We start from the raw sequence: 14,100 nt of genomic DNA on the forward strand, positions 1-14,100 counted from the left end.
CAATGTGAGGATGTAATGCTTTTCTTTACCGTGCAGGATAGTACACCAATTATCTTTCAATTATTATGGATGTTTTTCACTATTTTCAGACATTTTACAGATGAAACAATCGATCAAATAATAGAGAAAATAATCATTTCCCCCATTACTATATAAAAAAATGTAGTATCTGCATCAAAGCCAAAACCACTTAAGACCATGTTTTCTTAATTTGACTTTATTTGTCCAGCATTAAAGTAGAAATACTTGAGTCATACAGATGATTGCCTCATGTCATTGTAGCTGTAGTTGTGCAACTTGATATGGCAAACAGATAGCAGTAGCCAAACAATGTGATCAGATCTAAAGCAAATTTTGGAGATGTGAAAAGTGTGGCGCTCCTCTCTAATAACGTCACAGTCAGGCCTGACCTCAGCTGATCCTCCACTCCTAGTTGGCTGTTTGGTAAAGAGCTCATTCACATGCCACACAGCACTAGCAACAAGCAGGTAACCATGGATACACTACACTGGATATCCATCTTTCTTTCTCCTTGTCTTTACTAGCTTCCCACTCTCTGTTTACTTGTTTAAATGTTTTCTCTTGACCTTCCCCCTCTATTTTTCTTGCTATTCTTCTCTCTGTTACACTCTCTTTTTTTCCCCCTCTCTTCGCAAGTATCAGCATCCTTGTCTGCAGCATGCACAGTGGCTGCTCAGACTACAATGAGCCAATTCCTAGCCGGTGGTCACCATGGTAACCAAAGGGCCGAACAAACAACATCACCCCATACTCAGACAGTAGTGATCTGGTCAACCACCCGAGTGCTGTCATTCATCTCCACGCACTCCACCTCCTGCCTCTGCCCCTCTCCTCCGGGCCGGTGACCCCGGCTCTTCGAGGGGGGCAGGAAGGTGAGGAGGGTGGGCAGGAACGCCAGCGTGTGCAGGGCCGAGCAGCCAGCCGTGAGGGTGAGGCAGCGAAAGAGTGTGCGTGTGAGGTTGGAGCGTACAGAGCCCACAGGCACCAGAGCGGCGCTGTAGCAGATGAGCGTCTGTAGAGAGGGCACCCCGTGTCTCTCCAGCGCCACTCTCACCCAGCGAGTCCTGCTTTCGCCCCGGCCTGACGCGAAGCCGCAGAGGAGGGGGCCGCTGCAGTCCGCCGAGTGTCCCAGGGCCGAGATAAGACATAAAACAGACATGCAGTCCAGCTCCACGCCCCATAAAGTCATGAAACCCAGCACCCCGAACTGGACAGACAGCAGGGTGAGGCCCAGCCACACAGAGACCAGCGGCTCCACGACGGCCAGAGAGGACAGACCCAACAGGAAGAGCACCGCCAGCAGTGAGTGTCTGAGCGGGGAGCTGACCGCTGCGGCGTAGCGGTCCAGGTAGACAAAAGAGGGGTTGAAGATTAAGAAGCGGACTCGTGAAGTCAGCGACAGGCGTCGCAGCGTGTCCAGCAGCACTGACATCTCCTCGCGTTTGTTCTCCGTCGTCTTGGCGACCAGGAAGATGCGGGACGCCGCCACGTCGGGCTCCTCACCCTGGCCACGTTCTGCAAATATGATGTCATCCGCGAAGTGGGCAAACTGCGGCTCGCGGAGGAAGGAGTGGCGGAGCGTGCGGGTGAAGTTTTCCCGCGGCTGGCTGGTGGACTGGTTGTGTTCTGATAGGTAGTTCAGGTAAGCTTCCAGCCAGCTGATTCGCTGGAAGCCTTTAGCGTATTCCAGCAGGTCCCGCTGTACTGAGGCATTCCAGTAGGGGGCACTTTCATAAATGTAGAATCCAATGACAGGAGAGTATGAGCTGAAGTAACGCTGCTGGGCACGGGTGTATAATACCGTCGCTGTATCCATGGCAACCAGTGCACTGGGGTCAGAACCCTGGGTCACCTGTCAACAAAAGAATGATATTTGTTAAAGATTAAACTGTGCGTTTGTGTGTATGTCTGTAATGTAAAGACAACTGAATGATATAGAGGCTGTGCACTTGCATCTCTTTTACAAATAATACCAGCCCACACATCACTTAGTGACCAAGTAAACTTGCCCCTGTGCAGCTATGAATAAGAACAACTGCATTACTGAAAGGAAAACAAACAAGTATCTTAAAAACTATTGGAAAATATCAGAATCAACAACAATCTGTACGATGTACCAGATATTCAGTGGTTTTCTCAGTGGAAATGTGGACAGAAATTGAGTTTCATGACACAAATATGTAGCTAAAATAAAAAAAAATTGAAGTGAAAGACAGCAGTGAAAGAAAATAGGGACAATATATAATATATACTTATTCACCCTTTTTAACTGCAGGAGCTATTATACACATAATCATCTGTCAATCAGTGAGTCTGCATCTATATTACATACAGTCTAATGGTTATTTCACAAATTATATTTCCAAATGCTACAATTAATGCAGTTTTTGTGTAAAATATAAGTGTCTTAGATAGTTTATATTCATAGACATGCAGCTTTAATCTGATGAATTTCTGCAGATTCATACATGTTTCATTCAGATAAATTGTGGGATTTATTAGTTAATGTTACACAGCCCCTTAAAATATGGTCACAATAGTCTATTGTCCAACCAAATCGCCTCAAAAAAGGATATGATGTCACAGATCCAAAGTGGATAATAATTAAATATTGAGTATAGCACTAATAAACAATCCGCAATGAAGCAATGCTGCAGTTTGTCATCTGGAAGCATAATACTGTACTAAACAAGGTGGAGGCAGTGGCATTAGAATAATAATAAATGCCAGAATAATTACTTTTTTTTAAAAAAAAACACTACATAAATCATTGTTTCTATTGACTGATCATGCAAACACACACGTCATTTAATTAAACAGTCACATGAGTTTCGGCTGCAGAGCATGAGAGAGATGAAGCGGATATTCCCAGAGGCTTCAGAAAGTATCGCTTCATGTAGCTTCTCTTCTGTTTAGCCGTCGGCAGTGTGTGTAATTGCAGTGATTGCATAACGACTTTTAACATTTCAACAGTGTTTTACTTTTTTTTTTTTGTTTTTGTTCTTCATGTGAATGCGTGATGACAGATGCTGACCACGTGACATTGCATGCATACCCTCTAGTCATCATTGTTGTGGTGTGTGTGTGTGTGTGTGTCTGTAAATGTCTGTATATAAATATGGATGACATGTCTCCACTTCCTTGCAGCTATGCAAAAGTGAAGCCTTAATATCTCCTTCCTTGGAGCTGCTCCCATCTTGCTTGTGTAACACACCCTCTCAGCCGTCCCGCCACCTGACGGAAGTTTGAGAGCAGCTGTCACAGCTGTCAATCATGACATCACACCCCCTTTTTATATCGTCAAATAAATCATTAAAAATTTTTAGAAAAATGAGCACTTGAACAAACAAAAGCGTGATAAGAACCACCTAAAATGACTTTTTAGTAAAATGATTTTTTAGTTTGGCTCATGTCCCATCCGCTAACACGGAGGGGGCGGGATTTATGACCTATATTGCGGCCAGCCACCAGGGGGCAATGGAGATGTTTTGGCTTCACTTTTGGGAAGCTGTCATGACGTCCATATTTATATATAGTCAATGGTGTGTGTGTGCCTCACCTGCAGGAATCCCATCAATCCAAAGGAGATGTAAACCAGATACAACAGAACCACAAAGGGTTTGACATAGGTGTTAGTGATCCAGTCTCCATAGCAACGTCTCACACACCCCAGCAGCAGGTGAGAGTCCTGAGGATGAGGGTCCGTGGTAGGCGTCGGATGCGGAAGAGGGTGTGGATGTGAGTGCGTGGAGTTAGCCACATGTGCGTGCGCATGCGCTGCAGGGTTGTTTGCTGTATGTGGGTGCGTGTGCGTATGCGTGTGAGTTAGGCTAGGGTTCGGCGTGTGAGCGTGACTGTGACCAACAGTGTGCGACGTGTTGGTTGTTTGTGTCTCGTCCTGGTAACGTGTATACATGAGACACCTGTACCAGGCCGGTTTAGAGTCCAGCCGGTCCGGTTTGGGAACTCGCCGGCAAAAGCAGCCGTGTCTGTATCCAGTCTCTAAGTATCCGGTGAACACCAGACAGGAACTGTAGAAGGACAGCATGTAAACGTAGCTGATGGTGACCGCCAAAGCGGCGGTGCGACAGAAGAGTCGGACAGCCTCCATGTTTGTGAGCGGCGAGGCGGCCAGGCCCAGGGTCATCAGGTGGAGCATGGTGGAACCGGAGAATCTCAGCATGACGTCCTCGAAAACGCTCGCCACTCGCTCCTTCACGTGCTGGTCCTCCCGTGTTCGCCTCCATGACGACAGCATCTCAAACGAGCCGAAGAGCCCGTGACCTGGTAGACAGAAATAGATATGGAGGGTTTATTTCACAGTAGATTGTAAATGAAACCTTGAAGATCTAGACTGATTGTAAGAGATTTGTGCTATCAGACAAACTCAAGAATAACTTTTTTTTATGTCTAAGGCTGAAGGGCTGTTCAGTGTGCTGGTGGGTGCATATAAATAGAAACCACATGGTGCAGATAATTTTATTTTAGCAGTGACTTAAGCAAAATTATAAATGCTTAAATCACAAAATTAAGTTTTGTTAGAGTGGCTGCTCTAGCTAAATTAGGCTAATCTCATTGCTCAACGTATCCAAACGGCACACAGAGACTCCAGAAGTCATCCATTGGCTTATCCAAGTGGTTCCTCTAAAACAAAATTCCTTTAAAGTCACTGTACCATAAAACTTTCAAGTTTTCAGCCCCCCCTCTGTTTCCTTTTTCTTAGGATTCTTTGATTGTACCCTGGAGGCTTCACTTTATTCGTTTTGAGGAATCAGCATGTTGCACAAAGAAATGTAATAATTCAGCCTGCCTGCTGTTGAACAGTCCGTCTCTGCATAATGTTCCATCTCAGTCCTGAGTGAACATGAAATATGTGAGATGACAGATTTAAGACACCATGGACATACGGTTTTCTTTTAACTATAACAATTCTAGTTGAGAAACTGGATTGCACTGCATCCAGAGAGAGTACAACTTATACAGATCTCAAGACAGAAAATAACTAATTAAAACTTATTTTAAAAAAACTGAGAATAGAACAAGTTAGTTAGAATAATCCAGCAGATGCATAACAATAAAGCATCTTAACTAAATAGATGTATAGCTTCAAAGCAGGTATAACGTAAAAAATAAGGTTACAATACATTTTTTGTTGATGTGCATGTATTCAATAATACACATCTATGTCCATTTGAGGTGACTGAGTGCACCACCTTCATGTGCATGTCCAGTCTCATACAGTATGCATGCACCTACATGTTTATGTACATGCAGCAGATGGTTTTTAATGGTTTTCTCTTCCGTGGTTGCCATGGCACCAGTGAGTCACCAGTGACACAAGAATTTCCTCCTCACCCCACCAGCACCCCACCGCCCTCTCTCTCCAGTGACCTCAGCATGGCGAAACACTTAACACCTCAGCAAAGGCATAACGCACCGACACTCCAGGCGTGGGTGCTACTGAGAAAGTCTGTTGATCTGTAGCGTGTGCGTGTGTGTGTGTGTGTGTGTGTGTGTGCATATTTGACAGAGAGAGAATTAGAGAGTGAATGACAGGGAAAGAGGTGGAGAGGTTAATGCTGCAGAGAGAGAAGATGAGAGTAGAAAGAGAGGCAGGACACAGCACTTGCCCAAGGATTTAGACATTAACCGGAGCCTGGATGTGCACTCACGGACACACAAACACACACACATTCGGGCACTAAGATATGAGGAAATATACATGAGGTATGGATGTGTCCTTAGCCAGGATCATCACAGTCCCTCGATTTTACTGTTGTGTCATAAAGTGGATTTCACATACTGAAAATTCTCAGTTTAATCATACTGTGCTCGGATTCACGCACACATCCAGACATGTAAACACTAGTTCTAGTTTAGGGTGCTTTGTTGATTAATCGATTAATCTTTTACTGTATAAAATGTCAGGAAAAAGTGAAAAATGCCGTCACAATTTTCCAAAAACCAAAGTGTTGTTTTATTCTCCCAAAAGTCCAAAACCCAAAATATTCCATTTATTCTCATATATTACGAACAAAAGCATCAAATAGTCACATTTGACAGTGAAATTTTGGCATTTTCACTGGAAATTTGACTAAAACGATTATTCAGCTATTTAATAGTTGCCAGTTAATTTCATTACAGTCGACTGAGTGATGAATTGTTTCAGCTCTGGGCTAGTTATTAATAAAATAAAAATAAAAACAAAAAATAAAGAAACTTGACCTCAAAAAATGGCTAAAATGAGTAAAAATATTATTTAAATGAGTCGACCAGACTAAGCTTCTGTACTTCATACTCAATGCTACTGACACATTTTGATCAATTCTTAAAAAGCATCACAGCCTTAAAAACTCTTGGATCTTATCGATTTAAATGTTTTTAAAAGGGACATTGTTGTAAGTAAATTAATTCACAGATGACTGAAATATATTTAAATTTCGTCCCATAACCCAGAAAACAAACTAAAATATTTTCAGTATTAATTTACTCCTTTTGTACAAAAAAACACCCCCCATCAGGCAACAATTTCCACCATCAATACATCGCTTGTCTTTAGTGAAGCCCGATGTTACACAGCTTCTTAGCTCTGATAGAAATATGCTTCCCCCTCCAACACACACACACACACACCCATGCTATCTCCCTCCGTACTGTGTAGCCACATAATTTTTTCTCTCCTCACACGTCCTCCCACCTTTTTTTTTTTTTTTTTTTTTTAATCTGCCCACTTATATCCTGACAAAACCTCCTGCCTTCCTTCCTTCTAACTACAGTTTAACTTCATTTTCTGCTAAGAGAATCCTTATCTCAACCCCCATTTGGAGTGATATTTCTTAGAACCCCCTCTCTGTCTCTATTCCCCCGTCTCTTCTATTCTCTCAGCTGTTATTTTAAGCCTAACAGCAGCCTTTCCTCCTCCACATTACAGAGTATGGTATAGGCTATATATGCGTGCATGACTGGTTACGTACAGTACACCCCGCAGTATCCAGCGCGCACGCAGACAAGATAAACTACCTGTACGCCTTCACATATACGCTGTGCATTTTCATTTTGTTCCTAGTTTGTTCATTTTTCATTTGCTGTATCTTACTGTACATTTTATCTTTGTGGTCTTCATCTTAATACTGAATAAAACACACAAATGCTCTGACACTGATTTTATCATCCCTATTCTACATGCAAGCTGCTGCATAATGAGGCAATCGCATTAAACTGCTGAAACTGTCACTGTAGCTTCAACAGCAGAGATGGTTTGTTAAGCTGCTGATAGATTTTTCACTCATCAACATATAACTATATAAACAAAAAGACGTGTAAGAAGACTTGACTGAAATTCCTCAGAAACAAAGTTTATTCCCAACTGGGACTGAGCCCTCATGGACTTCAGTCATACATTTTGTTGTGTTCATCAAGTCACGTCTGCGATGTCGCTACAAATTCTTCTACTAAACAAAGTCTGGTGAGGTCTGCCCCAGGTACGGAGTCTCTGGAAATCTGCTGAAAATGCACTGGGGCTGTGATGAATAGTGGATTTTGACAGGAGCTTGTACTGCAGACTTCTCAGAAAAGAGCCCATAAAGTCTGCAATGATGGAGAAATCCAGGACTCAGCCATAGATTACAACCCTTTATGGTATAAGTCGTTTGAAAAGTGGATGGACGGATGGTTTAAGTATTGAAGTTGTCAACAAATATCTTATTGTTGTTTTTTGGGTTTGTTTTTTGTCATTTTAGGAAATCATGTAAAGGTCGGGGTATGCTTGAAACTAACTAGTTCATACAATCACGTCTAAAGGCAACACAATAATCATGAAAATGGGTGAATACTGGTTCACGCTTTGGGACAGTTTTTTCTAGGAGGCATTCATAGTGTTGCACTCATTTATGCAAAAAGCATGAAGTTGAGACCCTGAATATTTTCTCACCTCCACACCTGGCCAATTGCTTTGTGATTGTCAGTTTTAGAGAGTTACAAAAAATGTCTGACGCAGGCCCCCCCCCAATCATTTCGAAGCAAGCTGACCCCTTGAGAGTATCCTTTTATTTAAATGGTCAAGAACTCAGCTTGGATACTTATCATTCTAAAATCATATGAAATCCTTGGGCACCAGCTCTGATTTGTTCCAGACTCCATTTCAAGAATCCTAACACTACGCCCAACTTACTTTATCAGAGGCTTTAGTTTTAATTCTTGCCCCCAGCCAGAAAATGTGTTGTTTAAGCCTTCATCCTACCCCTCAGTAAGCTAAGTTCACGCCCCAGCACTTGTCAGTCGTTTTGGTGATCCGTCTACTTTGAAATGGCATTCAGCCTGAGGCTGGCAACTGCAAAACCCATCACAAGTAGTGAAAAAGCAGACGGTGAACACGGGCATTCTGCAATATAAAAGCAATGGCAGTGTTCACCGTGGCTCCCTCCTGCAGTGCATTAGCTTCACTCGTCTTTGATTTCTCTGCTTTTACCCATCACTGTTGTTTCCAAGGCTGCACTGTGCTTGACAACACTACAGTATAACTTACTCAAAAAGTGTGCTTCCAAAAATGTTCCGAACTTTTCTGAAAACACCAGTTCCAGACAAATATGAGGACGAAGGCATGAGCATAAACAGACTGATAAAATAAACCTACCAAGCATGACGAAAGGGATGCCCAGGTATGTGGAGTTGTAGGTGGCTCCGGTCAGGTTGAGGATCCCAGCAGCAGTGAGACCCGACAGTGTGATTGACAGCAAAGCCAGCAGTCCTAACCATGGCTTAGACCTCACACAGTCCCTCATAGAGCAGCAGAGGACAGCCAGCACACCACACACCCCCAAGCTGGCCAACAGTGGGCGGCGTGCCAGAACTGACGAGAACTGGAAGTCCGTCCTCAAAGAAGAGGACGCGGAGGGGTACAGCCCCAGCTTAGGGTGCAACGCTGCAAAGTGTTGTAACTCAGCACAAAAGGCCTTTTCCCATTGGCTGGCCACCCGGTCCATCAGGCTACCACGGGCTTGGAGGTAGTAGGTGAGCTGCAACGCCCTGGCAGAACGTACACCTTCTCCCCTGGCTCCTGTCCCCGGACCACGCACCGCCCCGCTGGGACCCCAGCCCTGCACGCCGCCCAGCTGGTGGCCGATGTATGCCTGCCGCCCATCTGCCAGTTGCGTGATCGGGTACCGCAGGACTGGGACGGAGCGGTTGGAGGTGCGAGCCGACTGGATCTCCTCCATGGCACGGATGATGTCATCAATGATGCAGACGTTCTTGTCATCGGGGAGACAGAGGTAGGAGAAGGAGTAGTTGAAGCTGTTAAAGCCTGTCGCCGGGACTGTCACCTGCATCTGGTATATCCGCCTGTGGAGCTACGTGCAGACAAAACACACACACACACACACACACAAAGAGAGAAGTGTATTAAGTCAGCTTCCCAGTGGCCCAGTTTTCCAGAAGAAACTGTGGCAAGAGCAATAAAAGTTCCATCAAAGTTCCTCGCTGTGCCGCACAGCAAAACAGAGTGTGTGAGGCTCATTGGGCTACTTTGTGTGCCTCCACTTTATAGCTGTTTGTTTGTGTGAATAAGACAGAGAAGCGTGTGGGGGAGTGTGCGCGTGTGTGTGTGTGTGTGTATGTCTTACTCGACAAAAGTGGTCTCAGAATCCTCCTCCGTTTCTATGGCAAGAGGACAACAGTGCCAGCATCTACAGAGCCGGTTACTTAGCAACAGGCCTGATGCCAGTCTCTGCCACAACGTACATGGGCAGAGCTGTCTCCCATCTCAGAGTGGTGCATTGACTTAAGAGAGGGAGGGTGTGAGGGTGTGTGTGTGTGTGCGTGTGTGTGTGTGTGTAAGTGTCTCTTGAAAATGGATTTGAAAGTCTCTTCATTGCACTGGCTGGTTGTGAGATTGATCAATGCATTTGTAAAATTATTTTTTGTCACTATTTGTCGCTATTCTGATAATCAATCAATCGTTTTGAGTCATTTTTTAAGAAAAAATATCCAAATTGTCTGATTCGAGCTTCTCAGATGTGAATATTTTCTGGTTTCTATGATAGTTAACTGAATATCTTTAGCTTGTGGACTGCTGGACGGGACAAAACAAAACATTTAAGGACGCCACCTCAGTGATCAACATTTTGCGCTATTTTCTGACATAATCAACAGATTAATCAATTATGAATGTAATTGTTAGTTGGAGGCTAGTCTGCCCTAGACCACAGTACCTCAGATCATTGATTTGACTTAATGGCCCAATAATCAGTAACTATTTCACCATATAAATTACATATTGACTTTATATTAAATATATAAACCTTCTGGTGTTTGTCAGCTGATTATAACTGAAAATAAAGACCACTTCTGTTTCATTTCTGTATATTATTGATGTAAACAAACCTGTTTTTGTCTCAGTTTTAAAAGCTCTGAATCTGTGCGTCATAGCTTTTAATTTAACATTTAACGTCTTGCATTTCTGAGCCCCTGTTGTTGTTTGGCAGCGGTTTCCTGTTCTTGTGGATAACTGGCTCCAATGTGACATTGCCAGCTACTGCAAAGGGGTCTCATCGGGCCAAGAACATCAGCTCTTTGAAACACCTGAGGCCAACCTCAGATGGTATTTTCACTTCAAAAATAATCAAATATAATCAAAGACCATCTGTAGAGTTTACTACTTTGCACTGATATTCACCGTTTTATCTGGCAGAGTTACTGATTTCTTCACCAACAGAAACATAAATAGTCTAGGATGCAATGCAGTCAATGGATGTGACTCACAGATTTTACTCTTTTTGCAAGTTGAAACGTGTTTAATTCTCATTCTGGCTATGACTAATATGACTTCCTCCATTGACACACAGCCAACTGCATGCTACATGTTCACATCCGTTTTCAGGAGGGTTGATGAAAGACATTGTGAGAAATGTAGGACCTTAAAAACTAAAGTAGAGGTAAACAAAACAAGCTGGGAGCAAGTGGAGACACAAGAAAAAAGGAAAATTATAGATGATATTTAGCAGTGTAACATTATGTAACAGTGCCTTTCACAGCAGTATATTTTATGCATGCACTAACCTGTTTCTCTCTCACAGCCCTTTAGCAGTAAATGATGCGCAGCCCTAAACTAGCCTGTCTCTAACTGTGGCAGTCCTCTACGGACCAGTACTGTGTTCTAGGTATAAGCAAAATGGGTCACAATAACCGTCTTTGACATAGTAATACACACACAGAAACATATGTGGACAGGGCATATACAAACATGTGCATGCACAGCCGGCACGATGGGGATCTTAGGCTTATTGGCCAGCGCACTATGATTACAACCATAACTTCATGAAATCATTTGGCTAATTGCTCCAGGGGTGTCTAATACTTATAAATCCATTTAGGAATAACCAACTTAGAGACAAAGGCCTCCAAGCTCCAGATGACTCCACTTTGTAATTAAGATGCTCTGCTTCATAACTACAGGGGTCGTGAGGGTTATTTGAAATGGGACTATGTTGTTCCACTAAATGACTATCAATCATTGAGAAAAGGGGAGGAAGACAGGCTGCGTATGTGCACTGGCCTCCAGTTATTGACCTCTGTGTGTGTGTGTGTGTGTGTGTTTCTGAAACTAGGAAATTGATTTGTTTTTAAAGGTGGATTCTGAAGATGCATTGCAAAGGTAAAGGGCACTGAAGCTGCAGTGTACGAGAGTCTTTTAGTCTTTTAGTCTGTGTTATCCCATAGGACAGAGGTACGCAAATAGCGGCCCGTGAGCCAAATCTGGCCCCTCAACACAGATATTTGGCGCCACAACGAAAGCTGTAGTTCTCTCTTATATAGTTTAAATCAAAGCTTTTACATTACTCTTCATAGATCTACAGTAGGTAACTATATAAACACAAGGCTCATGTAAATCCCAATAACTATGACCTAGAAACACCTTATAGGCTCACAAAATGTACATCACACGTACATGACATAATTTGGCCTTCATTCATTCATAAATGAAGTAAAGCTTACAGGAGAGTCTTCTACAATGTTCAAGTCAATAATTATCTGTCCTGGTGTCTCTCATATAGGTTATGTAGGTATTTTTTTAACTCACTCATTTACTTTAATTTACTTTTGATTAACTGTAAACATCTGTTGATGTCACTTGGAGAACTTTTCGTGTATTTCATTGTATTTATTACTTAATTTGCTCTTAGAGGCTCATTAACTTGATAGAAATTGTTTGGAAATGTGTCCGTATGTTGTGTGTGCGCGTGCCGGGCGTGCATACCTTCAGTATGGTGTCCAGATGAACCGGGTCCAGCACGCTCCCTTTTCGGGTGGTGACGATTACGCGCCCGTAGCGACCCGGCGTCTGCAGGTCAGAGTAGAGCGCGTGCTTGGAGCGGTTCACTGGGAACAGGCTGTCCACCAAGTTGCCCTCTATCTTGGCCAGGCTGTGCTTGGGCGCGAGCAGGCTCTCCACGTCCTCCTCCACGCGGTACCGACTGAAGCTGGCCCCGAGCAGGATGGAGAGGAGCACAGGCGCCGAGGCGAAGAACACCGGGTGGCTCGCCACGAACCGGCCCAGCGCGTGGAAGGAGGTCCTCAGGCCCGCGTGCAACACCTGGCGCAGCATCCTAGCGCGCGGCCGCGGCTCGAGCCTCTCCCACCGACCGGAAAGCCCCGGAGCACTGCCGAGCATCAGGGGCTGCCGGACGCATCGGTGGGCGCCGTCGTTCTCAGACTTGGGGGAGGAGAGGTGACGCCGGGTGATGGGAGGTTTTGTCCCCCGGAGCAGGAGGTCACCAGCCGGGGGAGAATCCAACCCTCCTCCGGTCACAGGGGCGCCCCTTTCCCTGGGGTTCTCTCATCCACTGGAATAGCGCAAAGGACAGAAAGCTGATAAATGAGGCAGCATTTCTCCGCTCTGCAGTTAGAAAGCATATTGATAGCCTACTTTACATTTAATAGCCACAACCCTGCTGCGTTCAGTGCCTTCTGCAAGCTGCATGGCTCTGTGCGCAACAGAAAAATCGCAGAACCAAAGTGGTGTCATCATTAGACTTGTTAAGCATCCCCCTAAAACTGACTAATGATGCCAGTAGTTCTGTTTGTGCACTCGGACAGGTTGCAGAGAAGACACACAGTAGTTGCACTAAACTGAAACTGTATGTACATACCTAAAGAGGGGAACGGGGGGAGACCGACTCGGTGATCACGGTGATCATCTAAAAGCGCATTCACACCAAGATCCAGCCGGTTGTCCGTGCGTCCAGCTCCGCCCTACATCACCAAGTCACCACACAACCTGAGCGGTGGTCGTTGGGTGGGTGGGTGGGTTGGAAAGTGGGAGTCGCAGGATAGTTGACGCTGTGTGCACGCACCGGGGATGCCGGTAGAGATGTTTGTCAAATCAGCCTAATCTGGGTTTCCTCTGCGGCAGAAGGCTTTCTGTCGTCCGTCCTCTCCTCTCCTCATCGCCCCGGTGTTTTGGCGGATCCCCTCATCATCTGCCACCGGGCCGCTCTCTCAGCGACTGACTGCTCTCCTGTTGGGAGGCACGTCACTAATTACAGTCTTTCAGTACAGGGACCGTTTCTCTCTCTCTCTCTCTCTCTCTCTCTCTTTCTCCTTTTCTCTGCCTTTTTTTTCTCTTTTGCACCGCCCTCACGACCCGCACTGAGCCCCCTTTTCTGCCCCGCCTCTCCCGGTTCCGCGCCGCTACAATGCAGAGAAACAAACACAGTCATTCCACAGCGAGTGAGTGGCAGCTTGTGTGTGACAGAGAGAGAGAGATAATGATATTCTTAGAAATGTAATATACTAAAATTGTATAGAGACATTAATGGTGAGTTTTTAAGTTACTCTGTAATATTCCTTTAACAGTAGTCTGTAATAATGATTATATGGCACTTTTTTCCTTTCTATGATATATGGTTGACTTAAAGAATAAGGCTGGCAATTTTCTGTATTTGTCTTTAATGTCAACAAATCTCATGGGCAGAGCCAAAACAACAATGAATTGATCTACTTACAAGTATTGTGTGTGTGTGTGTGTGTGTGTGTGTGTGTGTGTGTGTGTGCATTCAAAGCCAGATATATCTCATTCATCTG

The 14,100-nt window shown here is 44.5% G+C and overlaps 1 protein-coding gene across 1 annotated transcript; it reads right to left on the reverse strand.

Annotated features, from left to right (window-relative positions):
• Window positions 1–211: 211 nt before the first annotated feature.
• Window positions 212–13,619, reverse strand: ptchd1 (patched domain containing 1). The gene is made up of 5 exons (XM_067578398.1): window positions 13,167–13,619; window positions 12,275–12,860; window positions 8,654–9,368; window positions 3,581–4,305; window positions 212–1,873 (listed from the first exon to the last, which is right to left on the reverse strand). Exons 2-5 carry the CDS (start codon window positions 12,686–12,688, stop codon window positions 773–775), a joined length of 2,955 nt encoding a protein of 984 aa, XP_067434499.1. The 5' UTR covers window positions 12,689–12,860; window positions 13,167–13,619; the 3' UTR covers window positions 212–772.
• Window positions 13,620–14,100: the final 481 nt, after the last annotated feature.

Source organism: Thunnus thynnus, chromosome 21 (assembly GCF_963924715.1).
Source record: "Thunnus thynnus chromosome 21, fThuThy2.1, whole genome shotgun sequence".
Classification (NCBI taxonomy): domain Eukaryota; kingdom Metazoa; phylum Chordata; class Actinopteri; order Scombriformes; family Scombridae; genus Thunnus; species Thunnus thynnus.

Excerpts from the sequence above, each read along its gene's own strand:
- ptchd1 (XM_067578398.1), bottom strand. The coding sequence starts at position 12,688 with ATGCTCGGCAGTGCTCCGGGGCTTTCCGGTCGGTGGGAGAGGCTCGAG. Across the intron at positions 9,369-12,274 it reads ATCTGGACACCATACTGAAG|CTCCACAGGCGGATATACCA; the intron begins GTATGCACGCCC and ends GTCTGCACGTAG. Across the intron at positions 4,306-8,653 it reads CATCCCTTTCGTCATGCTTG|GTCACGGGCTCTTCGGCTCG; the intron begins GTAGGTTTATTT and ends TCTGTCTACCAG.